The sequence below is a fragment of the Hyla sarda genome, chromosome 2, assembly GCF_029499605.1.
Source record: "Hyla sarda isolate aHylSar1 chromosome 2, aHylSar1.hap1, whole genome shotgun sequence".
In the NCBI taxonomy this organism is placed as follows: Eukaryota; Metazoa; Chordata; class Amphibia; order Anura; family Hylidae; genus Hyla; species Hyla sarda.
The window spans coordinates 287,364,084-287,390,451 of record NC_079190.1 but is presented as its reverse complement, the minus strand read 5'-3'; the positions used below and the strand labels follow the sequence as shown (position 1 = coordinate 287,390,451).

General features: G+C 46.1%; 1 protein-coding gene across 3 annotated transcripts in view; it reads left to right on the top strand.

Moving 5' to 3' along the window:
• The first annotated feature begins 4,347 nt into the window (after window positions 1-4,347).
• The window catches only part of MED18 (mediator complex subunit 18), a 41,876-nt gene continuing 19,855 nt past the window's right edge, over window positions 4,348-26,368 (top strand). Inside the window, exons 1-2 of one of the 3 annotated variants that reach the window (XM_056557377.1) lie at window positions 4,348-4,493; window positions 22,858-22,945. In XM_056557377.1, the coding sequence (XP_056413352.1) occupies window positions 22,873-22,945 (73 nt within the window). In that variant the 5' untranslated portion in view covers window positions 4,348-4,493; window positions 22,858-22,872. The other 2 variants (XM_056557374.1, XM_056557376.1) reach the window with 2 other exon arrangements.

Sequence of the window (26,368 nt, the reverse complement as noted above, 5' to 3'; positions counted from 1 at the left end):
CATGTCGCATTTAGGAAGCCCCTATGGTGCCAGGACAGCAAAAAAAAACGACATGGCATACCATTTTGGAAACTAGACTCCTTGAGGAACGTAACAAGGGATAAAGTGAACCTTAATACCCCACAGGTGTTTCACGACTTTTGCATATGTAAAAAAAATATTTTTTTTTTTACCAAAAATGCTTGGTTTAGCAAAAATTTTACATTTTCAAAAAAAGGTAATAGCAGAAAATACCCCCCAACATTTGAAGCCCAATTTCTCCCGATTCAGAAGACACCCAATATGGGGAGGAAAAGTGCTCTGCTGGCGCACTACAGGTCTCAGAAGAGAAGGAGTCACATTTGGCTTTTTGGAAGCAAATTTTGCTCTGGGGGCATGCCGCATTTAGGAAGCACCTATGGTGCCAGGACAGAAAAAAAACAACACATGGCATACCATTTTGGAAACTAGACCCCTTGGGGAACGTAACAAGGGGTAAAGTGAACCTTAATACCCCACAGGTGTTTCACGACTTTTGCATATGTAAAAAAAAAATATTTTTTTTACACTAAAATGCTTGTTTTCCCCCAAATTTTACATTTATACAAGGGATAATAGCAGAAAATACCCCCCAAAATTTGTAACCCCATCCCTTCTGAGTATGGAAATACCCAATAAGTGGACGTGAAGTGCACTTGGGGCGAACTACAATGATCAGAAGAGAAGGAGCATCATTGAGCTTTTGGAGAGAGAATTTGGCCATGTGCATTTCCAAAGCCCCCCGTGGTGCCAGAACAGTGGACCCCCCACATGTGACCCCATTTTTAAAACTACACCCCTCACGGAAGGTAATAAGGGGTGCAGGGAGAATTTACACCCCACTGGCATTTGACGGATCTTTGGAACAGTGGGCTGTGTAAATTAAAAATTTTATTTTTCATTTTCACAGACCCCTGTTTCAAAGATCTGTCAGACACCTGTGGGGCGTAAATGTTCACTGTACCCCTTGTTACATTCCGTGAGGGGTGTAGTTTCCAAAATGGGGTCATATGTGGGTATTTATTGTTTTGCACTTATGTCAGAACCGCTGTAAAATCAGCCACCCCTGTGCAAATCACCAATTTAGACCTCAAATTTACATGGTGCACTCTCACTCCTGAGCCTTGTTGTGCGTCCCCAGAACACGTTGCGCCCACATATGGGGTATCTCCGTCCTCAGGAGAAAATGCGTTACAAATTTTGGAGGCTTTTTTTCTTTTACCGCTTGTAAAATTTTAAAGTATGGGGCAACACCAGTATGTTAGTGTACAAAAATGTTTTTTTTTTACACTAACATGCTGGTGTAGACCCCAACTTTACCTTTTCATAAGGGGTAAAAGGAGAAAAAGCCCCCCAAAATTTGTTAGGCAATTTCTCCCGAGTACGGCGATACCCCATATTTGGCCCTAAACTGTTGCCTTGAAATACGCCAGGGCTCCAAAGTGAGAGCGCCATGCGCATTTGAGGCCTAAATTAGGGATTTGCATAGGGGTGGACATAGGGGTATTTTACACCAGTGATTCTCAAACAGGGTGCCTCCAGCTGTTGCTAAACTCCCAGCATGCTTGGACAGTCAATGGCTGTCCGGAAATGCTGGGAGTTTTTGTTTTGCAACAGCTGGAGGCTCCGTTTTGGAAACATTGCTGTAGGATACGTTTTTCATTTTTATTGGGGGGGAAGGGGTGGTGGTGGGGGGGGCAGTGTACGTGTGTATATGTAGTGTTTTACTCTTTATTTTGTGTTAGCGTAGTGTAGTGTTTTTAGGTTACATTCACACTGATGGCGGATTACACTGAGTCTCCCGCTAGGAGTTTGAGCTGCGGCTGCTGCAGCTCAAACCTGAAGCAGGGAACTCACTGTAATCCGCCGCCAGTGTGAATGTAACCTGTACATTCACATGGGAGGGGGGGGGGGGGCCAAAACTACAACTCCCAGCATGCACTGACAGAACGTGCATGCTGGGAGTTGTAGTTTTGCAACAGCTGGAGGCACACTGGTTGGAAAATACTGAGTTAGGTAATAGAACCTATTACCTAACTCGGTATTTCCCAACCAGTGTGCCTCCAGCTGTTGCAGAACTACAACTCTCAGCATGTACTGATTGCCAAAGAGAATGCTGGGAGATGTAGTTATGCAACAGCTGGATGCACGCAAGTACAACTCCCAGCATGCCGAGACAGCCATTTGCTGTTCCTGAATGCTGGGAGTTGTAGTTTTGCAAGATTTAGAGGGGTTCAGGCTGGAGATCACTGACAGTGGTCTCTAAACTGTGGCCCTCCAGATGTTGCAAAACTACAAATCTCAGCATGCTAAGACAGCAAACTGCTGTCTGAGCATGCTGGGAGTTGTAGTTTTGTAATATCTGGAGGGCTACAGTTTAGAGACCACTGTCAGTGATCTCTAGCCTGAACCCCTCTAAATCTTGCAAAACTACAACGCCCAGCATGCCAACACAGCAAACAGCTGTCAAGGCATGGTGGGAGTTGTAGTTTTGCAACATCTGGAGGGCGACAGTTTAGAGACCACTCTCTAAACTGTCGCCCTGCAGATGTTGCTAGGCAACAGACTATGGACACGCGGCGCCATACTCACCTCCACCGCCGCCGTGATCACAGCCGCCGCCGCCGCTACTACACGGTTCCCCCCGCTGTGCCCGGACACCGATGGGCGGGCATAGCGCGGGGAACCGAACTTTAACCCCCCCGCCCCCAGTCTGCTATTGGTCGGCCGCTCCGCCGATCAATAGCAGGGATAGGAGGGGTGGCAACCCTGCCACCTCACTCCTATCTCTTCAAGGGGGATCGAGGGTGTCTTGGACACCCCCGATCCCCCTTATTTTATCGCGGCGCCGCGATTGATGGGCAGGGGGAGAGCGCTCCCCCTGCAAACACCATAGATGCCGTGATCAGACTGATCACGGCATCTATGGGGTTAATGCTGCCGGGACCGGCGCGATCGCGGCCCCGGCAGCTGCGGTGGGACTCTGGCTGTGATTGACAGCTGAGTCCCACCCGCGATCTCCTGCGCTGCCCGCGGCAGAGCAGGAGATCGCTTGGACGTATGCATACGTCCATTTGGGCGAACGTGTAATTCGCCTGGACGTATGCATACGTCCAATAGCGGGAAGGGGTTAAGCCTGGTCAGGTCTGGGTGGACTGGAACAGAATATCTGTGAACAGTGGAGGCTTCCAGACCTTGCCACTCTAAGGTTAAAGTATTTAAATGAACCAAATACCAGTGACTATAAGAAAGTTTGTAATATCTCTAATTATACAATTGCTTCTTTCTCCTGTTTCTTCTCTCTTGTCAGAATGTATTCCTCTCTAAAAATCCGGTAAGACGTCTCATACTGTAAGATCACACAGGAAGCAAAACAAGCCTATGGAGGGGAGAAATGCCAAAAAGTAGAACAGGGATAATTCAGACAGAGGAGAGAAGTCTAACTTAAAGACCTCACCGTAGCGCTTTATACATCTATGATTTTTTTTAATGCCAGTCTGTATAGACACAGAAGCTTAAAGCGATTGATAATCCATCTGCCGCCAAAGGATGATCTGATTTTGATAAGGAGCAGAATTGAGTTTTAGTGAATTGCCATGATATCCAGGAATGGAAGGCCCCGTCATTCAGTTATTTTGAAAAATATCTGATTTTCCTGGAAGATTGTTTAGGCTCAACCAATCCACTGCGATGTTCACAGAGCCCCTTGATTTGGACTGCTGAGATGGAGAGTGGATTGTTCTGTGCCCCATTCATCAGTTGGAAGCATTCTTTTCCCATCACCATGACAGCACCACCTGAGAGAGGGACTCTGCCCCTAGGGACAGGAAACCTTGGAGAATAAAAGGAAGTCCTTTCCCTATGGGAAGCCTGGAGGAGCCCCTGTCTCAAGTGGGGCTTTAGGAAAATGACTGAGGGATTTCTTTATGCTGGGCCCCTTGGTGTAGGTGGTTTAAGGATCCCTTATGATCCCTGGTTGGGGATTGTAGCTAGGCTCACTTTCTTTCTTTCCTCTGTTTAAAATCTCCCACCCTTCACCCACTCTCCTCCATTAGCAGTCCGTGGAAAACTTGCAATTAATTATGGCTGCCGCTGTATGCGGGCGGACTGCAGCCGGGTTGATGGCTGTGTGCAGCGGACTACTGGCAGAGGATCCCGGCGTCTCAGCGCGGACAGCTGCGGCCGGCATGGGGGGGGCGGGGGGATTAGCATCATAACTGCTAGCAAGTGATGATGCTGGAGGTCAAAGGGGGGGGTGCATGTGACGTCACACGCCGTGCTTCCGGCGCTCAGGAGGTGGCAGTTTTGAAAGGAAGTTGAGCTGTGGTGAGCTGGCCAGTTATTCATACCTGTCCAGCATTGGAGTGGGGGATTTTTTCCTGTGTTTCCAGCATGAGTACCAGCGGTGACAACCCAAGGCGTACTCCATCTGACTCATCTGCAAAGATGCCATCTTCAGTACCGGCAGTTTCCCAGTGAGTGTATTTTTTCTGTTTCAAAACTTTTTTTTCTAAATTGTGGTCTTTTTGGTTATTTTCAGCACGGTGATGAGGCACCTAGAAAATCTTCCAAAAAGACAAAAAATCGTGAATGTAACGTGTAAAGAAATACTACCTCATGAATATGGAAAAGCTTCATGTCAGTTTTGTATTAATAAGCTGATCACTTCAGAGGTTTCAATCTTAGTTCTGTCTCTTCTGGCACACATGCAGGATCTTATTAGAAAGGAGATCCAGTCATCCATTCATACTTTAACAGCAGCTGCCAATCCTGTAGTCTCTGATTCTGCACCTCTTCCCACTGTTTCAAATGTTATTACTACTCCAGTGGTCTTAACTCAATCTGATTCTGAAGAAGAGGGTATTATTATGCCAGATGGGTCGGACTCAGGAGAGGAGAGTCAGAGGAAGACTCCTGAGGGAAAGCATTTTTTTTCCTTTGAGGACACTGATTAGAGATAAGCGAACCTACAGTAAATTCGATTACTTCTCACGAACTTCTCGGCTCGGCAGTTGATGACTTAGGCTGGGTTCACACCACGATTTCTTAAATACGGTTCCCGTATACGGTTTGGAGGAGGGGGCGGGGCTTAATTGCGGCGCCCGCACTCAGCCGTATTCGGGAACCGTATTTAATGCAAGTCTATGAGCCGACCGGAGTGAACCGCAGCCTCCGGTCTGCTTCGTTTTCGGCCGTATGCGGTCTCCCGACCGCAGGCAAAAACGTGGTCGACCACGTTTTTGCCTGAGGTCGGGAAACCGCATACGGCCGAAAACGAAGCCGACCGGAGGCTGCGGTTCACTCCGGTCGGCTCATAGACTTGCATTAAATACGGTTCCCGAATACGGCTGAGTGCGGGCGCCGCGATTAAGCCCCGCCCCCCTCCTCCAAACCGTATACGGGAACCGTATTTTAGAAATCGTGGTGTGAACCCAGCCTTATCCTGCATAAATTAGTTCAGCTTCCAGGTGCTCCCGTGGGCTGGAAAAGGTGTATACAGTCCTAGAAGACTCTTTCCTAGGACTGTATCCACCTTTTCCAGCCCACTGGAGCACCTGAAAGCTGAACTAATTTATGCAGGATAAGTCATCAAATCGAATTTACTGTAAGTTCGCTTATCTCTACTCGTGACAAATCGAATTTACTGTAAGTTCGCACATCTCTAACACTGATCAATTAGTGAAGGCAATACGTTCTGCTATAAATATGGAATAGCCCAAGGAACCAAGGTCAATTCAAGATATTGCTTGAGGGTCTTGATTCTAAAAAATAAGAGTATTTCCTATACACAAAATTATCTCTAAAGTTATTCTTAAGGAATGGGAGAACCCTGACAAAAATGCTTTTTTTTGCCTAAAGCTTTAACCTCTTAAGGACGCAGGGCGTATGGATACGCCCTGCATCCCGAGTCCTTAAGGACGCAGGGCGTATCCATACGCCCGTGGGAATTCCGGCCCCCACCGCTAGCCGGTTGGGGACCGGAGCCGGATGCCTGCTGAAATCGTTCAGCAGGCATCCCGGCATATCGCCCAGGGGGGTCATTATGCCCCCCCATGTCGGCGATCGCCGCAGATCGCTGGACAATTCAGTCCAGCGATCTGCGGCGATTCCGGGTCAATCGGGTCTCCAGTGACTCGGTGACCCGGAATTACTGGCTGTTCGGGGCCGTCTCCGACGGCCCCGAACAGCCAGAGCCTGCAGGGGTGAGGTGGCACTGGTGCCACCTCACGATCGCCCTGATTCGTCGGCCGGATTACCGGCCGACCAATCAGGGCGCCTGCTGCGGGCGTCACTCCCGCACCCGCTCCGCCCCTCTTCCGGAGGGCGTGAGCGGGTGCGGGAAGACGACCCCGGGTGCTGGGGACCCCGATCCCCGGCGTCCATGTTGGGATCGGGGCCCCAGGAGCGACGGCGGCGGCGAGGGACAGCCTGCGATGGAGCAGCAGCAGGAGGTGAGTTACAGCCTCCTGCTGTTGCTTAGCAACAGCTCCCAGCATGCAAAAAGGGCATGCTGGGAGCTGTAGTTATGCAACAGCAGGAGGCAGACCACCACAACTCCCAGCATTCCCTTATGGGCATGCTGGGACTTATGGTTTTGCAACAGCTGGAGGCACATTATTTCTATGGAAAAGTGTACCTTCAGCTGTTGTATAACTACAACTCCCAGCTTGCACAAACAGCTAAAGTGCATGCTGGGAGTTGTAGTGGTGCATCTGCTGGTTGCATAACTACAACTCCCAGCATGCCCGTTGGCTGTCGGTGACTGCTGAGAGTTGTAGTTTTGCAACAGCTGAAGGCACACTGGTTGTGAAACTTAGAGTTTTTTTTTTTACCTAACTCAGTGTTTCACGACCGGTGTGCCTCCAGCTGTTGCAAACTACAACTCCCAGCAGTCACCTTACACCATGCACCGTACATGCTGGGAGTTGTAGTTTTGCAACAGCTGGAGGCACACTGGTTTTGAAACACTGAGTAAGGTCACAAACTCCGTGATACATAACCAGTGTGCCTACAGCTGTTGCAAAACTAAAACTCTCAGCATGTACAGTCTGTCAGCGCATGCTGGGAGTTGTAGTTATGCAACAGCTGGATGTCCCCCCCCCCCCAATGTGAATGTACAGGGTACACTCACATGGGCGGAGGCTTACAGTAAGTATCGGGCTGCAAGTTTGAGCTGCCGCAAATTTTCTGCAACAGCTCAAACTGCCAGCGAGAAACTACTGTGAACCCCCCGCCCGTGTGACTGTACCCTAAAAACACTACACTACCACAAAAAATAAAAAGTAAAAAACACTACATATACACATACCCCTACACAGCCCCCCTCCCCAATAAAAATGAAAAACATCTGGTACGCCATGGTTTCCAAAACGGAGCCTCCAGCTGTTGCAAAACAACAACTCCCAGTATTGTCGGACAGCCGTTGACTGTCCAGGCATGCTGGGAGTTTTGCAACAGCTGGAGGCACCCTGTTTGGGAATCACTGGCGTAGAATACCCCTATGTCCACCCCTATGCAATCCCTAATTTAGGCCTCAAATGCGCATGGCGCTCTCGCTTTGGAGCCCTGTCGTATTTCAAGGCAACAGTTAAGGGTCACATATGGGGTATCGCCGTACTCGGGAGAAATTGGGCTTCAAATTTTGGGGGGTATTTTCTGCTTTTACCCTTTTTAAAAATGTAAAGTTTTTGGGAAAAGAAGCATTTTAGGTAAAAAATTTTTAATTTTTTTTACATATGCAATAGTCGTGAAACGCCTGTGGGGTATTAAGGTTCACTTAACCCCTTGTTACATTCCCCGAGGGCTCTAGTTTCCAAAATGGTATGCCATGTGGGTATTTTTTGCGGTCCTGGCACCATAGGGGCATCCTAAATGCGGCATGCCCCCAGAGCAAAATTTGCTTTCAAAAAGCCAAATGTGACTCCTTCTCTTCTGAGACCTGTAGTGCGCCAACAGAGCACTTTTCACCCCCATATGGGGTGTTTTCTGAATCGGGAGAAATTGGCCTTCAAATTTTGGGGGGTATTTTCTGCTTTAACCCTTTGTATAAATGTAAATTTTTTGGGAAACCAAGCATTTTAGGTAAATTTTTTTATTTTTTTTTACATATGCAAAAGTCGTGAAACACCTGTAGGGTATTAAGGTTCACTTAACCCCTTGTTACATTCCCCGAGGGCTCTAGTTTCCAAAATGGTATGCCATGTGGGTATTTTTTGCGGTCCTGGCACCATAGGGGCTTCCTAAATGCGGCATGCCCCCAGAGCAAAATTTCCTTCAAAAAAGCCAAATGTGACTCCTTCTCTTCTGAGACCTGTAGTGCGCCAGCAGAGCACTTTTCACCCCCATATGGGGTGTTTTCTGAATCGGGAGAAATTGGTCTTCAAATTTTGGGGTGTATTTTCTGCTATTACCCTTTTTAAAAATGTAAAACTTTAGGGAAACCAAGCATTTTAGGTAAAAAATTTTATTTTTTTTTTTACATATGCAAAAGTCGTGAATCACCTGTGGGGTATTAAGGTTCACATTACCCCTTGTTACGTTCCCTGAGGGGTCTAGTTTCCAAAATGGTATGCCATGTGGGGTTTTTTGCAGTTCTGGCACCATAGGGGCTTCCTAAAGGTGACATGCCCCCCAAAAACCATTTGACGCTCCTTCCCTTCTGAGCCCTCTACTGCGCCCGCCGAACAATTAACATAGACATAGGAGGTATGTGCTTACTCGAGAGAAATTGGGTTTCAAATACAAGTAAAAATTTTCTCCTTTTTACCCCTTGCAAAAATTCAAAAATTGGGTCTACAAGAACAAGCGAGTGTAAAAAATGAAGATTGTGTATTTTCTCCTTCACTTTGCTGCTATTCCTGTGAAACCCGTAAAGGGTTAAAACGCTTACTGAATGTCATTTTGAATACTTTTGGGGGTGCAGTTTTTATAATGGGGTCATTTATGGGGTATTTCTAATATGAAGACCCTTCAAATCCACTTCAAACCTGAACTGGTCCCTGAAAAAAAGCGAGTTTCCAAATTTTGTGAAAAATTGGAAAATTGCTGCGGAACTTTGAAGCCCTCTGGTGTCTTCCAAAAGTAAAAACTCATCAATTTTATGATGCAAATATAAAGTAGACATATTGTATGTGAATAAAAAAAAAAATATTTTGAATATCCATTTTCCTTACAAGCAGAGAGCTTCAAAGTTAGAAAAATGCAAAATTTTCAAATTTTTCATCAAATTTTGGGATTTTTCACCAAGAAAGGATGCAAGTTACCAAAAAATTTTACCACTACGTTAAAGTACAATATGTCACGAAAAAACAATCTCGGAATCAGAATGATAACTAAAAGCATCCCAGAGTTATTAATGTTTAAAGTGACAGTGGTCAGATTTGCAAAAAATGGCCGAGTCCTTAAGGTGAAAAAGGGCTCAGTCCTTAAGGGGTTAAAGAGAAAATATCCGTTTGCTGACACAAACTAAAACTTGGGCTCACCCTCCAAAAATTGTCTATTTCCCAAATCTCTAGAAAGAGATCTCTTCCCTTTAAAGACCTTGGCACCCTTAAGGATCCAATGGATACAAGAATGGACAGGCTCCCTAGTGTGATACCGTAAGATGTACAGGTAACGCAGAATGTAAATGTGCGCTTACCAAGTCGGGTTGTACTGCGTCCAAGTACAACCATGGATATGAGTGCATACAGTGTAGAGTTCCAGCAGCCGATCCACCTTTCACAGATAACAGATCCAAACCAATTTCCTCCAAAATGGGCAGATTCAAAGACGCGCTTGAAAACTAGGTGAGAGTAAAACTTCTACTTTATTCCCAAAATGCAACGTGTTTCGCGGGGGTTCCGCTTCATCAGGCATGAGAACTAAAACATGGTGTGTAGTTTATATAGGGAAAATCCTTAACCTTTTCAAGGGCAGAAAAGGATTAACCCCTTACAATTTACACTTAGGCTGATATATCATTGCAAAAATGGACACTAAAATCACATGCTAAATTCAAACAAAGATATACATGTCAGTAAGACAATGGGTCATACAAAAAATTATATCAAAAATATAAAAGATTTATATAAAATTTTTTTTTAAAGAGTATATATACAAAAAAACGTATAACTATAACTTATAAAAAACAAACATAAAAAAGGGGGGCGAAAAAATATGTCTCAACGGGCATTTTCTAATGTTTCATTAACCTCTTAAGGACCAATGACACCCTGGGCTTTAAGGACCAATGACGTTCCACAACGTCATGGCGTTTTCCGGTCCCTGCTGCTTGCCGGGCAGAGATCGGAACCGGATGCCTGCTGAAATGCTTCAGCAGGCATCCAGGGCAAACGCCGAGGGGGGCCATGTAGGAAATTGCCCTTGCGATCTGCGGCGATACCGGGCTGATCGGGTCTCTGGGACCCGATCGCCCGGTAATTTTGCATGATCCCGGCTATCACAGACAGCCAGGACCATGCTAAAGTATAGGAGCGAGGTGGCAACCCTGCCACCTCCTCCTATCCCCTGCGATCCGTCGGTTAGTTAACCGACCAATCGCAGGGGGGGGGGCGGCTGCTTCCTCCCGCCCTGCCCGGCCCCTGAAAGTCGGGAGAGGACGGGAGGAAGACCGGAGGACACGGCGGGGGACGGGGGAGTGCTGGGGACCGGCCCCGGTACTTACCTCGTCCCTGAAGACCCGGATCCCGGCGATGAAGATGGCGGCGACAGGAGAGTTCCTCTTCAGCCGCGGTCAGGCCCTTTACAGCAATGCACGTCGCCGTAAAGAGACATGCATTGCTGTAATGGGACCCTGTATACTACAACTCCCAGCATGCCCAGACAGCCCTTGGCGTCTGGGCATGCTGGGAGTTGCAGTTTTGCAACATCTTTAGGTCCACAGTTTGGAGACCACTGTGCCCTTTCAGATGTTGCAAAACTACACATACTCAGCATGCCCTTACTGTCCAGGCATGCTGGGAGTTGTAGTTCTGTAACATCTGGCCCTTCAGATGTTGCAGAACTACAACTTCCAGCATGCCTGGACAGTCTTGGCATACTGGGAGTTGTAGTTTTGCAACATCTGGAAGGGCACAGATTGGGAACCACTGTATTAGTGGTCTGCAAACTGTAGTCCTCCAGATGTTGCAAAACTACAACTCCAAGCATGCTGGGAGTTGTAGTTCGGCAACATCTGGCTCTAAAGATGTTGCCGAACTACTACTTCCAGCATGCCTGAGAATGTTTGGGAGTAGTGGTTTTGCAACAACTGGAGGCACACTGGTTGGGAAACATTTTCTGTGTTTCCCAACCCGTGTGCCTCCAGCTGTTGCAAAACTATAACTACCAGCATGCACTGATACTGTACATGCTGGGAGTTGTAGTTTTGCAACAGCTGGAGGTCCCCCCCCCCTGTGAATGTACAGGGTACATTCACATGGGCAGGGGGCTTACAGTGAGTATCAGGCTGCAAGTTTGCGATGCAGCAAATTTTCCACGGCAGCTCAAACTCGCAGCGGGAAACTCGCTGTAATCCCCCGCCCGTGTGACTGTACCCTAAAAACACTACACTACACTACCACACAATAAAATTAAAAGTAAAAAACACTACATATACACATACCCCTACACAGCCCCCCTTCCCAATAAAAATGAAAAACGTCTGGTACGCCACGGTTTCCAAAATGGAGCCTCCAGCTGTTGCAAAACAACAACTCCCAGTATTGTCGGACAGCCGTTGACTGTCCAAGCATGCTGGGAGTTTTGCAACAGCTGGAGGCACCCTGTTTGGGAATCACTGGCGTAGAATACCCCTATGTCCACCCCTATGCAAATCCCTAATTCAGGCCTCAAATGGGCATGGTGCTCTCTCACTTTGGAGCCCTGTAGTATTTCAAGGCAACAGTTTAGGGCCACATATGGGGTATCGCCGTACTCGGGAGAAATTGCCTAACAAATTTTGGGGGGCTTTTTCTCCTTTCACCCCTTATGAAAAGGTGAAGTTGGGGTCTACACCAGCATGTTAGTGTAAAAAAATAATTTTTTTACACTAACATGCTGGTGTTGCAAAATACTTTAGGTAAAAGGGAAAAAAGCCCCCCAAAATTTGTAATGCAATTTCTCCCGACTACGGAGATATCCCATATGTGGGCGCAAAGTGCTCTGGGGGCGCACAACAAGGCCCAGAAGGGAGAGTGCACCATGTACATTTGAGGCGATTTGCACAGGGGTGGCTGATTGTTACAGCGGTTTTGACAAACGCAAAAAAAAAAAAAAAACACATGTGACCCCATTTCGGAAACTACACCCCTCACGGAATGTAATGAGGGGTGCAGTGAGAATTTACACCCCACTGGTGTCTGGCAGAGCTTTGGAACAGTGGGCTGTGCAAATAAAATTTTGTACAGCCCACTGTTTCAAAGATCTGACAGACACCGATGAGGGGTAAATGCTCACTGTACCCCTTGTTACGTTCCTAAAGGGGTCTCGTTTCCAAAATGGTATGCCATGTGGGGTTATTTTGCTGTCCTGGCACCATAGGGGCTTCCTAAATGCGACATGCCCCCCGAGCAAAATTTGCTCTCAAAAAGCCAAATATGACTCCTCCTCTTCTGAGCATTGTAGTTCGCCCGTAGTGCACTTCTGGTCAACTTATGGGGTACTTCCAAACTCTTACAAATTTTGGGGGCTATTTTCTGCTATTAACCCTTGCAAAAATGTGAAATTTTGGGGGGAAACACATTTTAGTGAAAAAAATTATATATTTTTTTTACGTATGCAAAAGTCGTGAAACACCTGTGGGGTATTAAGGCTCACTTTATTCCTTGTTACGTTCCTCAAGGGGTCTAGTTTCCAAAATGGTATGCCATGTGGGGGGGGGGGTTTGCTGTTCTGGCACCATAGGGGCTTCCTAAATGCAACATGCCCCCTAAAAACCATTTCAGAAAAACGTACTCTCCAAAATCCCCTTGTCGCTCCTTCGCTTCTGAGCCCTCTACTGCGCCTGCCGAACACTTTACATAGACATATGAGGTATGTGCTTACTCGAGAGAAATTGGGCTACAAAAACAACAATACATTTTCTCCTTTTACCCCTTGTAAAAATTCAAAAATTTGGTCTACAAGAACATGCGAGTGTAAAAAATTAAGATTGTGAATTTTCTCCTTCACTTTGCTGCTATTCCTGTGAAACACCTAAAGGGTTAAAATGCTGATTGAATGTAATTTTTAATACTTTGGGGGGTGCAGTTTTTATAATGGGGTCATTTGTGGGGTATTTCTAAGATGAAGACCCTTCAAAACCACTTCAAACCTGAACTGGTCCCTAAAAAATTGTGATTTTGGAAATTTTGTGAAAAATTGGAAAATTGCTGCTGAAATTTGAAGCCCTCTGGTGTCTTCCAAAAGTAAAAACACGTCAATTTTATGATGCAAACATGAAGTAGACATATTGTATATGTGAATAAAAAATTTTTTATTTGGAATTCCTTACAAGCAGAGAGCTTCAAAGTTAGAAAAATGCAAAATTTTCAAATTTTTCATCAAATTTGGGGATTTTTCACCAAGAAAGGATGCAAGTTACCACAAAATTTTACCACTATGTTAAAGTAGAATATGTCACGAAAAAACAATCTCGGAATCAGAATGATAACTAAAAGCATTCCAGAGTTATTAATGTTTAAAGTGACAGTGGTCAGATGTGCAAAAAATGGCCAGGTCCTAAGGTGTAAAATGGCTGGGTCCTTAAGGGGTTAACCCCTTAAGGACTTAACCAATTTTCACTGTAGGACCAGAGTATTTTTTGCACATCTGACCGCGTTCACTTTAAGCATTAATAACTCTGGGATGCTTTTACCTTTCATTCTGATTCTGAGATAGTTTTTTCATGACATATTCTACTTTATGTTAGTGGTAAAATTTTGTCGATACTTGCATCATTTCTTGATGAAAAATTCAAAAATTTGATGAAAATTTTTTTTAATTTAGCATTTTTCTAACTTTGAATCTCTCTGCTTGTAAGGAAAATAGACATTATAAATAAATTATATTTTGATTCACAAATACAATATGTCTACTTTATGTTTGCATCATAAAGTTTACATGTTTTTACTTTTGGAAGACATCAGAGGGCTTCAGAGTTCAGCAGCAATTTTCCAATTTTTCACACAATTTTAAAAATCGGAATTTATCATTGACCAGCTCAGGTTTGAAGTGGATTTGAAGGGCTTTCTTATTAGACATACACCACAAATGACCCCATTAAAAAAACTGAACCTCTCAAAGTATTCAAAATTACATTTAGTAAGTCTGTTAACCCTTTAGGTGTTTCACAGGAATAGCAGCAAAGTGAAGGAGAAAATTCAAAATCTTCATTTTTTACACTCGCATGTTCTTGTAGACCCAGTTTTAAAATTTTTACAATTGGTAAAAGGAGAAAAATCCCCTCAAAATGGAATGGGACAATGGGATTTTGGAGAGTGAGTTTTTCTGAAACACATTTAGGAAGCCCCTATGGTACCAGAACAGCAGAAAAAAAACCACATGGCATACCATTTTGGAAACTACACCCCTCAAGGCACGTAACAAGGGGTCCAGTGAGCCTTAACACCCCACAGGTGTTTGACGACTTTTCGTTAAAGTCGGATGTGTAAATGAAAAAAACAATATGCAGTTTTTTCCCCAAATTTACCATTTTTATAACGGTTAATGGGAGAAAATGCCCCCAAAATTTCGGAGTATAAAAGGACCCCATGTTAGGACGTAAAATGTTCTGCGGGCGAACTACAATGCTCAGAAGAGAAGCAATCACATTTGGTTTTTGGAAAGCAAATTTTGCTGAAATGGTTTTTGGGGGGCAGGTCGCATTTAGGAAGCCCCTATGGTGCCAGAACAGCAAAAAAAATAAATAAATAAATAAAACAACATGGCATACTATTTTGGAAACTACACCCCTCAAGGAACGTAACAAGGGGTACAGTGAGCCTTAACACCTCACAGGTATTTCACGACTTTGTTAAAGATGGATGTGTAAATGAAAAAAAAAAAAAAAAGTCACTAACATGATGGTTTTTCCCCAAATTTTACATTTTTACAAGGGGTAATAGGAGAAAATTACCCCCCCAAATTTGTAACCCCATTTCTTTACAAAAATACAGAAATACTCCATGTGTGGACGTCAAGTGCTCTGCTGGTGCACTACAATGCTCAGGAGAGGAGGAGCGCCATTGAGCTTATGGGAGAGAGAATTTGTTTGGAATGGAAGTCGAGGGGGCATGGGCGTTTACAAAGCCCCCTGTGGTGCCAGAACAGTGGACCCCCTACATGTGACCCCTTTTTGGAAACTAGACCCCTCACATAATTTAATAAGGGGTGCAGTGAGCATTTACACCCCACTGGCGTTTGACAGATCTTTGGAACAGTGGGCTGAGCAAATGAAAAATAAAATTTTTCATTTTCACGGACCACTGTTCCAAAAATCTGTCAGACACCTGTGGGGCGTTAATGCTCACTGTACCCCTTATTACATTATATGAGAGGTGTAGTTTCCAAAATGGGGTCACATCTGGGGGGAGGGGGGGGTCTACTGTTCTGGCACCACGGGGGGCTTTGTAAACACATGTAAACTTCAATTCCAGACAAATTTTCTCTTCAAAAGCCCAATGGCGCTCCTTCTCTTCTGAGAATTGTAGCGTACCCGCAGAGCACTTTACATCAACATATGAGGTATGTACTGAGAAGAAATGGGGTTACAAATTTTGTGGGGCTTTTTTCCTATTTTCCCTTGTGAAAATGAAAAGTTTAGGGTAACACCAGCATTTTAGTGAAAAAAAAAAAATATTTTATTTTAATTTTCCTATCTAACTTTAACAAAAATTTGTCAAACACCTGTGGGGTGTTAAGGCTCACTATAACCATTGTTACGTTCAGTGAGGGGTGTAGTTTCCAAAAAGGGGTCACATGTGGGTATTTATTTTTTTGCGTTTATGTGATAACCGCTGTAAAATCAGCCACCCCTGTGCAAATCACTAATTTAGGCCTCAAATGTACATGGTGCGCTCTCACACCTGAGCCGCCTTGTGCGCCCGCAGAGCATTTTACGCCCACATATGGGGTATTTCCATACTCAGGAGAAATTGCGTTACAAATTTTGGGGGGTCTTTATTTTACCTGTTGTGAAAATAAAAAGTATGGGGCAACACCAGCATGTTCGTGTAAAATTTTTTTTATTTTTTTTTTTACACTAACAGGCTGGTGTAGACCCCAACTTTTCCTTTTCATAAGGGGTAAAAGGAGAAAAAGCCCCCCAAAATTTGTAGTGCAATTTGGAAATACCCATCTGGCCCTAAACTGTTTCCTTGAAATACGACAGGGCTCTGCAGTGAGAGAGCGCCATGCGCATCTGAGGACTAAATTAGGGATTGCATAAGGGGGTATTCTATGCCAGTGATTCCCAAACAGGGTGCCTCCAGCTGTTGCTAAACTCCCAGCATGCCTGGACAGTCAGTGGCTGTCCGGAAATGCTGGGAGTTGTTTTGCAACAGCTGGAGGCTTTGTTTTGGAAACACAGCCGTACAATACGTTTTTCATTTTTATTAAGGGGGGACAGTGTAAGGGGGTGTATATGTAGTGTTTTACCCTTTATTATGTGTTAGTGTAGTGTTTTTAGGGTACATTCGCACGAGCGGAGGTTTACAGTGAGTTTCCCACTAGGAGTTTGCATTTGCCGCAGCTCATACTTTAAGCAGGAGACTCACTGTAAACCTGCCCGTGTGAATATACCTTGTACATTCACATGGGGGGGGAGGGGGGGGGCCAAACTTCCAGCTGTGTCAAAACTACAACTCCCAGCATGTACTGACAGACCGTGCATGCTGGGAGTTGTACTTTTGCAACAGCTGGAGGCACACTGGTTGGAAAACCTTCAGTTAGGTTCTGTTACCAACTCAGTATTTTCCAACCCGTGTGCCTCCAGCTGTTGCAAAACTACAACTCATGCTGGGAGATGTAGTTATGCAACAGCTGGAGGTACACAACTACAACTCCCAGCATACCGAGACAGCTGTTTGCTGTTTGGGCATGCTGGGATTTGCAGTTTTGCAACATCTGGAGGGTTACAGTTTAGAGACCACTGCACAGTGATCTCCAAACTGTGACCCTCCAGCTGTTGCAAAACTACAAATCCCAGCATGCCTACACAGCAAACAGCTGTCTGGGCATGCTGGGAGTTGTAGTTTTGCAACATCTGGAGGGCTACATTAGCCCTCCAGATGTTGCTAGGCAACTCACCGGCTTCCGTAGGATCCAGTGAGCCAGGCAGACGACATTGCCGCCCGCCGATAACCGTCGCCCGCAGCCTCCGGATGGGTAAGTGGCTCTTCTGCCGCCGGTCCTCTGTCGGTTTCCCCATTCTGCCCCGCCTATTGTGGGTGGGCAGAACGGGGAAACCGAAAGCCAACCCCCTCAATCTATTGGTCGTCTCTTCTGGCAACCAATAGCAGGGATAGGAGGGGGTGGCACCCCTGCCACCTCAATCCTATCCCATCAGGGGGATCGTGGGTGTCTTTGACAACCCTGATCCCCCTTATATTCTGGGTCACCACAGACCCGCATGACCCGGAATCGGCGCAAATCGCTGGTGAGAATTCACCAGCGATTTGCGACGATCACCGATATGGGCGCCCCCTGGGCATTTGCGCGGGGTGCCTGCAGATAGATATCAGTAGTCACCCCGGTCCCCGAAATTCCCACAGGCGTACGCCCTTGGTCCTTAAGTGGTGAAGGACCCGGGCATTTTTCGCACATCTGACCACTGTCACTTTAAGCATTAATAACTCTAGGATGCTTCTACTTTTCATTCTGATTCCAAGATTGTTTTTTCGGGACATATCCTAGGGGATAATAAATGGTAGCAGTCCTGTATAGCAGAGATAGAGAGGAAGAAGGTATAAAAGAATATACAAGAAAATTGTTCAGTAATAAAAATAATTGTAATGTGAAGTCTTTAGCAGGGCCCTTGCTTCAGACGGATCACCAAATATTAAAGGGGTTATCCACCATAAGGTGATTTTAGTACATACCTGGCAGGCAGTAATGGACATGCTTAGGAAGGAGCTGCGCTTGTCTCGGGGCTAAATGGTTATGTTGTGAGATTACCATAATACTGTGGCTAGCTTTTTGTGAACTGGTATTTCCTGTTTGACTTTTCTTTCTTTTACTACAAATCCCATAATTCCATTTTCCTCCCTCCCACACATCAGCCACCCCACCCATTGAAACATAAATGAGCTGCATCCATTCAAAAGACCTGTGGTTTTCAATCAGGGTGCCTACAGCTGTTGCATTAGTTGCAGATTGATCTCTCTCCTACTAAGTGATCGCTCCACCCATTGAAGCAGACAGGCTCCATTAGCTGACTAGTGAGTCAGGTCTCGGCCGCATTGCAACCTGGGAAAAATCAGAGACAAACAGTCATTTTGTATGCTGTTAAAAATAAATTTTGGAGTGAAAATCAAAGAAGAATTGTGAGAAAAGTGTCACACACAGGTACAGACACTATATTATGAACTACACTAACTTTACAGCCCCTGTAGCATAGTCAAATTTAAAAAATCCTGGAATACCCCTTTAAAATAATTGTAAAACATGCTAAAATTCAATAGATATAGTATACAATAGATGCATATATACTGGATAGGTCACACTTGTAGTAATTCCCCTGTAGAAGAATAGGTTGGGACACGGAGTATAACAGTCTCTGCGCTGGAACAGTGGGCTGTGCAAATGAAAAAAAAAAATGTTTTCATTTTCACGGACCACTGTTCCAAAAATCTGTCAGACACCTGTGGGATGTAAATGCTCACTGTACCCCTTATTACATTACATGAGGGGTTAGTTTCGAAAATGGGGTCACATGTGGGGGGAGTCCACTGTTCTGGCACTATGGGGGCTTTGTAAACACACTTCAATTTCGGACACATTCTCTCTCCAAAAGCCCATTAGCGCTCCTTCTCTTCTGAGCATGGTAGTTCACCCGCAAAGCACTTCACATACACATATGGGGTATGTTCTTACTCAGAAGAAATGGGGCTACAAATTATACATTTTTTTGGGGGGGGTTGGTCTTTCTCCCAATTTCCCTTGTGAAAATGAAAAATGTAGGGTAACACCCGCATTTTTGTGAAAAAATCCAACTTTAATGAAAATTGGTCAAACACCTGTGGGGTGTTGAGTCTCACTATTCCCCTGGTTACATTCCGTGAGGGGTGTAGTTTCCAAAATAGGGTCACGTGGTTATTTTTTGTTTTACATTTATGTCAGAACAACTGTAAAATCAGCCACCCCTGTGCAAATCACCAATTTAGACCTCAAATGTACATAGTGCGCTCTCACTCCTGAGCCTTGTTGTGCGCCTGCAGATCACTTTACACCCACATATGGGGTAGTTCCGTACTTTTATTACAAATATGGTGGTCTTTTTTTTCCATTTGCCACTTGTGAAAATTAAAAGTATGGGGCAACATCAGTATGTTAGTGTAAAAAAAAAATATATATAAATTTACACTAACCTGCTGGTTTAGACCCCAACTTTACCTTTTCATAAGGGGTAAAAGAAGAAAAAGGCCACCAAAAATGTGTAAAGCAATTTATCCAGAGTACGGAGATACCCCATATGTGGCCCTAAACTGTTGCCTTGAAATAAGACAGGGCTCCAAAGCGAGAGAGCACCATGCCCATTTGAGGCCTATTTTGGGGATTTGCATCCACCACCAAAATACCCTACGACAGTGTTTCCCAAACAGGGTGTCTCCAGCTGTTGCAAAACTGCCAGCATGCCTTAACAGTCAGTGGCTGTCCGGCAATACTGGGAGTTGTTTTTCAACAGCTGGAGGCTCCGTTTTGGAAACTTTTTTTCTCATTTGGGGGGGGGGGGGGGGGAAGACTGTGTAGGGTTTTACTTTTTATTTTGTGTAGGTGTAGTGTTTTTACGGTACATCCACACAGATGGGTTTACAGTGAGTTACTCACTGGGAGTTTGAGCTGCGGCGGAAAATTTGCCGCATCTCAAACTTGCCGCAGAAAACTCGCTGTAAACCCCCTCCCGTGTGAATGTTCCCTGTACATTCACATTGGGGGGGGACAAACCTCCAGCTGTTGCAAAACTATAACTTCCAGCATACACTGACAGACCATACATGCTGGGAGTTGTAGTTATGCAACAGCTAGAGGCACATTGGTTTGTTACTTTCTTCAGTGTTTCGCAACCAGTGTGCCTCCAGCTGTTGCAAAACTACAACTCCCAGCATGTACAGTGCATGCTGAGAGTTGTATTTTTGCAACAGCTGGAGGCACACTGGTTGTGAAACACTGAGTTAGGACACAAACTGTTTCACAACCAATGTGTCTCCTGCTGTTGCAAAATTGCAACACTCAGCATTCATTGACAGTCGAAGGGCATGATGAGAGTTGTAGTTTTGCAACAGCTGGAGGCACACTGCTACAACTCCCAGCATGCCCTTTGGTAGTCTGTGCATGCTGGGAGTTGTACTTATGCAACAGCCGGATGCACACTTTTTCATAGAAAAAATGTGCCTTCAGCTGTTGCATAACTACAACCCCCAGCATGCACAGACTATCAAAGGGCATGCTGGGAGTTGTAGTTGGAATTCCAGCTGTTGCAAAACTACAACTCCAAGCATGCCCTTTGTCTGAGAGTTGTTGCTAAGCAACCGCAGGAGGTGAACAGGCCTCACCACCTGCTGTATCCTACCTCCGGGACCACCACCGCCACTTCTGAGGGGACCCCCGCTGGACCAGGGAGAGGTAAGAGACCCCCGCCGGCCCCGATCACCGCCCAGCAGGGCAGTGATTGGTCGGTTGTTCCGACCAATAAATCTTGTGATCGTGAGGTGGCATTTGTGCCACCTCACTCCTGCTGGGTAAGGGTGAATGGGGCTGTCTCATTCACCCTTTTTTCCGGGTCACCAGAAACTTGATTGACCCGGAATCGCCGGCCTGAATTGACCAGTGATTTGCGGCGAGTCATGCCGGTCCAGACGCGCCTGGCGGGGACCAAAATTCCTTCGGGCATACAGGTACGCCCTAGTTCCTTAAGTATAAGATCGTCAGGGTGTACCTGTACGCCCCGGTTCCTTAAAGGGGTACTCCGGTTAAAACCTTTTTTCTTTTAAATCAACTGGTGCCAGAAAGTTAAACATATTTGTAAATTACTTCTATTAAAAATCTTAATCCTTCCAGTACTTAGCTGCTGAATGCTAGAGGAAATTCCTCTCTTTTTGGAATCACAAGCACAGTGCTCTCTGCTGACATCTCCGTCTATTTTAGCAACCGTGCATAGCAGATGCTAAGCTAAGGGCAGCATGGTGGCTTAGTGGTTAGCACTGCTGGGGTTCAAATCCCAGTAAGGACAACAATAAATAAATAAAGCCTTATTGGAACGCTCTCTGATGACATCACGAGCACAGTGCTCTCTGCTGACGTTATTATAATATAAAACGTCAGCAGAGAGCACTGTGCTCATGATGTAGTCAAGAGAGCATTCCAAAAAGAAAATAATTTCCTCTGTAGTATTCAGCAGCTAATAAGTACAGGAAGTATTAAGATTTTTTTAATAGAAGTAATGTAAAAATCTGTTTAACTTTCCAGAGCCAGTTTATTTAAAAGAAAAAAAGGTTTCCACCGGAGTACCCCATTAAGTCTTGACTCCTCTCTGGCTTATACCTTAGTCACATCACATGAGGCAGATCGCTTAGCACTGCTCTGCCATTGTTGCACACCATCCCAAGGTCATGTGAGAGCGAAGCTGTAAACTTACCATCTGGCGATAAAATGCCTTGCTGCCGGTCCACTACTTTTCCCCACAACACCACCTTTGCTTGGGACACCCTCATGCTGCATGAGAGCATCCATGGCCAGTGCAGGTGACATTGAATGTCCAGAGAAGGTGGCATTTTTTGGACATTTACAGCGAAACATGTCAGTCACTCATATATATGTGCGTCTCTAGGAAAAATAAAACTTATGGATATTACAAGGTGATGAGAAAGAGCACAATCAAACCTAGAATTCAAGGGGTTAAATCTCCAGCATATCAATTGATGTTCCAAAAACACTGCTAATGTAGTCAAAATCTGTGATAATGTGGATAATCAACTACGAATTACTAAACAAATTGTAGGGACTTTTTTTTCTCTCTTTTTAACTTTGCAATGGCAAATCCCTATACAATCCACGGAACCTGTGGCAGACAGTGTCACAATACTAGAATTTAAGGCTTTGTTCAGACACTGTATTAGCGTATGCCTTCATACAGTTATCTAAAAATACCTCACTCACTCCATTGTGAGCAATGCTCATAATAGTATGGCCATAGAACATAGTAACACAAAGCATATTGTAATATAACAACACGAATGAAACACGACATACTTCAATGACAACCAGAACTCTGCAGAAGACATTTATGACTAACGCGCGCGCTCCAGGAACTTTATAAAATGTCGTACGTCACGTGATTCTGTGACGCAACACAGAAGCGGTCACGTGCTGCCGCAGCAGTACGGAAGTGGCATTTTTACTGCTCGATTTAGCGGCTCACTTGAGGTTGACGCGGAGCAGTGATTCGGTCGTTGGTGGCCGGAGCTGTTGCACTCTGGGTGTTGTAGTTCTGGAGTTTGTTTACTGTTTTGCCGGTGAGATGAGCGCTGTTTAGCCTGTGTGGAGAGGAGGGAGATCTACAGGCGGCGGATTGGTGTACATGATAAGAATGAATTGTGTGCAGGCATGTGGGAAAGGTTTCATTGATGCATGTTCCTTATTGTAAACTATTTTTTCAAACAGAAACTTGGAGCAGCAATGGAGGCTCCCCCAGTGACCACCATGCCTGTAACAGGAGGAGCCATTAACATGATGGAGTATCTGCTACAAGGTACATTTACAGGGCACATATACAGTAAAATCTCCCTTAGGGTATGTTCACACTACGTAATTCCCGCGAACGGAATTATGTGCTATGAACATAAACATCAGTGTGAATGGGTTTCTGCAAGACCCGTTCACACTGCGGAATTTCACCGGCGGCCAATTCTGCCGCTTAAATTGTTCAGTGCAAAGAAAGAACATGTTCATGAAGTCTGCAAACACTGTATAGCCATGAATGGTGACGGCGCATTGCCTTGCGGTCCTACCGCCGAAGTATTGCGGCGGCGGCCACCAGAATGGAATCTCCGCTTGCGGAATTCTGCGAGCGGAGATTCCGTTCATAATCCATAGTGTGAACATACCCTTAGTGGTCACCTCCAAATAGCAGACAGTTTTTAATTCCCCGGCAGAGTCCCATTGGACTTAATGTACTTGCATCCTTCGAATAGGGGACATTCCCAATAGCGGTCGTGGACACACAGGAAAGGAGACAATAGGGGACAAAACACTCCTAATAGGGGACAATAGGCTTATGTGCCGCCCTACCTTGTACACAGTAGTGCTGGGCAGTATGGCCTAAAATTAATATCACAGTATTTTTTTTTATTTATTATCGCTGTATCACAGTATTACCGCCTGTCCCCACCCACCCCGCGATCGGGGTCCCTGTGCCCACTAGCGGTGTAAAATGTGCCCCCCGCGAGCGCTATCGCTACCATCACCGCTAGCGGGTTCCCTGTGCCCACTAGCGGTGTCACAAGAATGCTGAGTGCGGCTCTGTTCCCTGTCCCTGTCAGCTCTCAGGGTACGGGAACAGATTTAAAAGCCTAGCGCGCAGCTAACGTAGTACTGTGCATGCGCAGTACTACGCAAATAGCGTAGGGCTAACGCTAGGCTCCTAGCGCTGCCTACGTTAGCCCTACGCTATTTGCGTAGTGCTGCGCACGAGGCTTTTAAATCTGCTCCCGTACCCTGAGAGCTGACAGGGACGGGGAACAGAGCAGTGCTCGGCATTCTTGTGACACCGCTAGTGGGCACAGGGACCCCGCTAGCGGTGATGGTAGCGATCGTGCTCGTGGGAGGCATTCTTGTGACACCGCTAGTAGGCACATGGATCCCGCTCGCGGGGACACTGGCTGACAGGCGCAGCGGGGGGACACAGTAAATGAATTAGCTTCTGTGGCCCGATTCCGCTCTCGGAATCGGGCCAGAGAAGCACACCAGGACAAGTGAGGGTGCCGCGCTGGGCTCTACAATTCATCCGGAGGGTGGGGGAGGGGCCCGACCGGTATAGCGGTATGGGCAAAAATCCATATTGTGGGAGAAAAAAAAATGGTATCCGGTTCATACCGGTATACCGCCCAGCACTAGTACACAGGGCCGCTGTTGGGGGTACAGCCAATACCCCAGTAAGTGGCTCGGTAGCAGCCCCAGCACACCCCTTGTGCCAAATCCTCTCCCCAATGCAAAATCATTCCTCCATTCCCTCATCCCCCTGTTCCCTGTTCTTCTTATCTGGCCAGCATGCAGTGATGAGTGACGCTCCTCTGCGCTTCACTCAGTGAGGACAGTGACAGCCATGAGCAGCGGCGGCTGCCCGAAGTGACTAGTGAAGCTCCTCTGCGACTCACTCACTGAGCGCAGCAGCAGCTGCTTGAAATGACAAGTGACGTATGGAGCGTCACAGCTTGCTGGCCAGGTCAGAAGTAGGAAGAACAGGGGGATGAGGGAATGGGGGAATTATTTGGCATTGCGGGGGAATGATTTGGTATTACTTTTCCTAATTAATTATATTGATTTTTTTAAAGCCTTATTACAGTGCAAAATGTATTTATATTTAGCTTTTTATCGTGTTTTGTAGGTAATTACACTCTGGAGTGGCTACTAGGGATCGACCGATTATTGGTTTGGCCGATAATCGCGATTTTGGACATTATCGATATCGGCAATTAACATGCCGATAATGCCCTGCCCCGCGGCCAGAGACGACCATCGCCGCCGCTGCCCCATTGCCTCCCCCCATCCTCTGCCTACATACCCCTGCTGCTGCCCCATCGCCTCCCCCCATCCCCGGTGTTATAATTACCTGTTCCCGGGGGTCCGTGATCCTTCTGGCTCCTGCGCTATTGCTGTGCGCTGCGCTGGGTAATGACGAGTGACGTCCCCAACGCGACGTCACCGTCAGTACGCACAGTGACAGCGCAGGACGCCGACGGAGCCAGAAGGATCGCGGACCCCCGGGAACAGGTAATTATAACACCGGGGATGGGGGGAGGCGATGAAGCGGCGGCGGTATGTGGGCAGAGGATGGGGGGAGGCGATGGGGCAGCGGCATGTGGCCAGAGGATGGGGGGGGGAGGCAATGGGGCATAGGCGGCGGTATGTGGGCAGAGGATGGGTGGAGGCAATGGGGCATAGGCGGCGGTATGTGGGCAGAGGATGGGGGTAGGCAATGGGGCAACTGTGGTGGTTAGACTCAGGACAGGCAGTTGGAGAGAAGCGGGCAGCGGCGGCGGTCTCTGGCACCGCAAAAGCCGCTGCAGTTCATTGATTTAAAGCGCCCGCTTTACTCCGTGAGTTATCATACACATAGCCGATAACTTATACTGGAATATCGGAATAAGTTATCGGCTATCGGCCTGAAAGGTGACAGATTATCGGTATCGGCCCTAAAAAAATCGATATCGGTCGATCCCTAGTGGGTACAGTACAGTATTCCGTCATTTAGAAAGTTGTTTAAGCCTTTTTTTCCCAATAGGGGACATCTCCCAATAGTGGACACTTTTTTTTATTCCCCATGAGTGTTCGCTATTGGGAGATTCTACTGTATACATTTAATGGAAAGCTCCAGGGATTCCCGATAAGTTGCTCATACACCTTCTAGCTGTCGCCATAATGTTTGTTTAACAGCTGTTTTGCATGACCAAGCATTCTTGTGTTCTGAATGGGATAAGTGGTGTTAAGCCACTACCAGGTACCTCTGAGAAGGGGTACTCTGGGGATTTCCAGTGCGGTGCTCCGGCTACTTACCTGTCCTCTTGCCCCCACCTTTTTGTACAAGCGCAAGTGACAACCCAGTCAGTCACCCACCGCATTGATGTCCCGCCTTAGCCAGTGATTGGCTGATGGGGCCATCACTTTCACTCATTCAGGAAGGTGAGGGGCCGGAGCACGCTGAGGATAGGTAAGTAGTCAAGGCCCGTACAGGAGATTGCGGGGGGTCCCAGTGGTTGGAACCCCCAACAATCAGCCACCTAACTCTTATCCTGTGGATAGTGTATGCCTGTCTGATAATTTCAGTTCTTTGAGTACCCCTTTAAACTTCAACTTGCCTGATCTTTCTGTTATCTCCTATAATCTGAAATAAAATCCACCTATTATTTATTTTTAGAGTGCCCCTGGTTACTGGGCGCTGTACATAATATAGGGG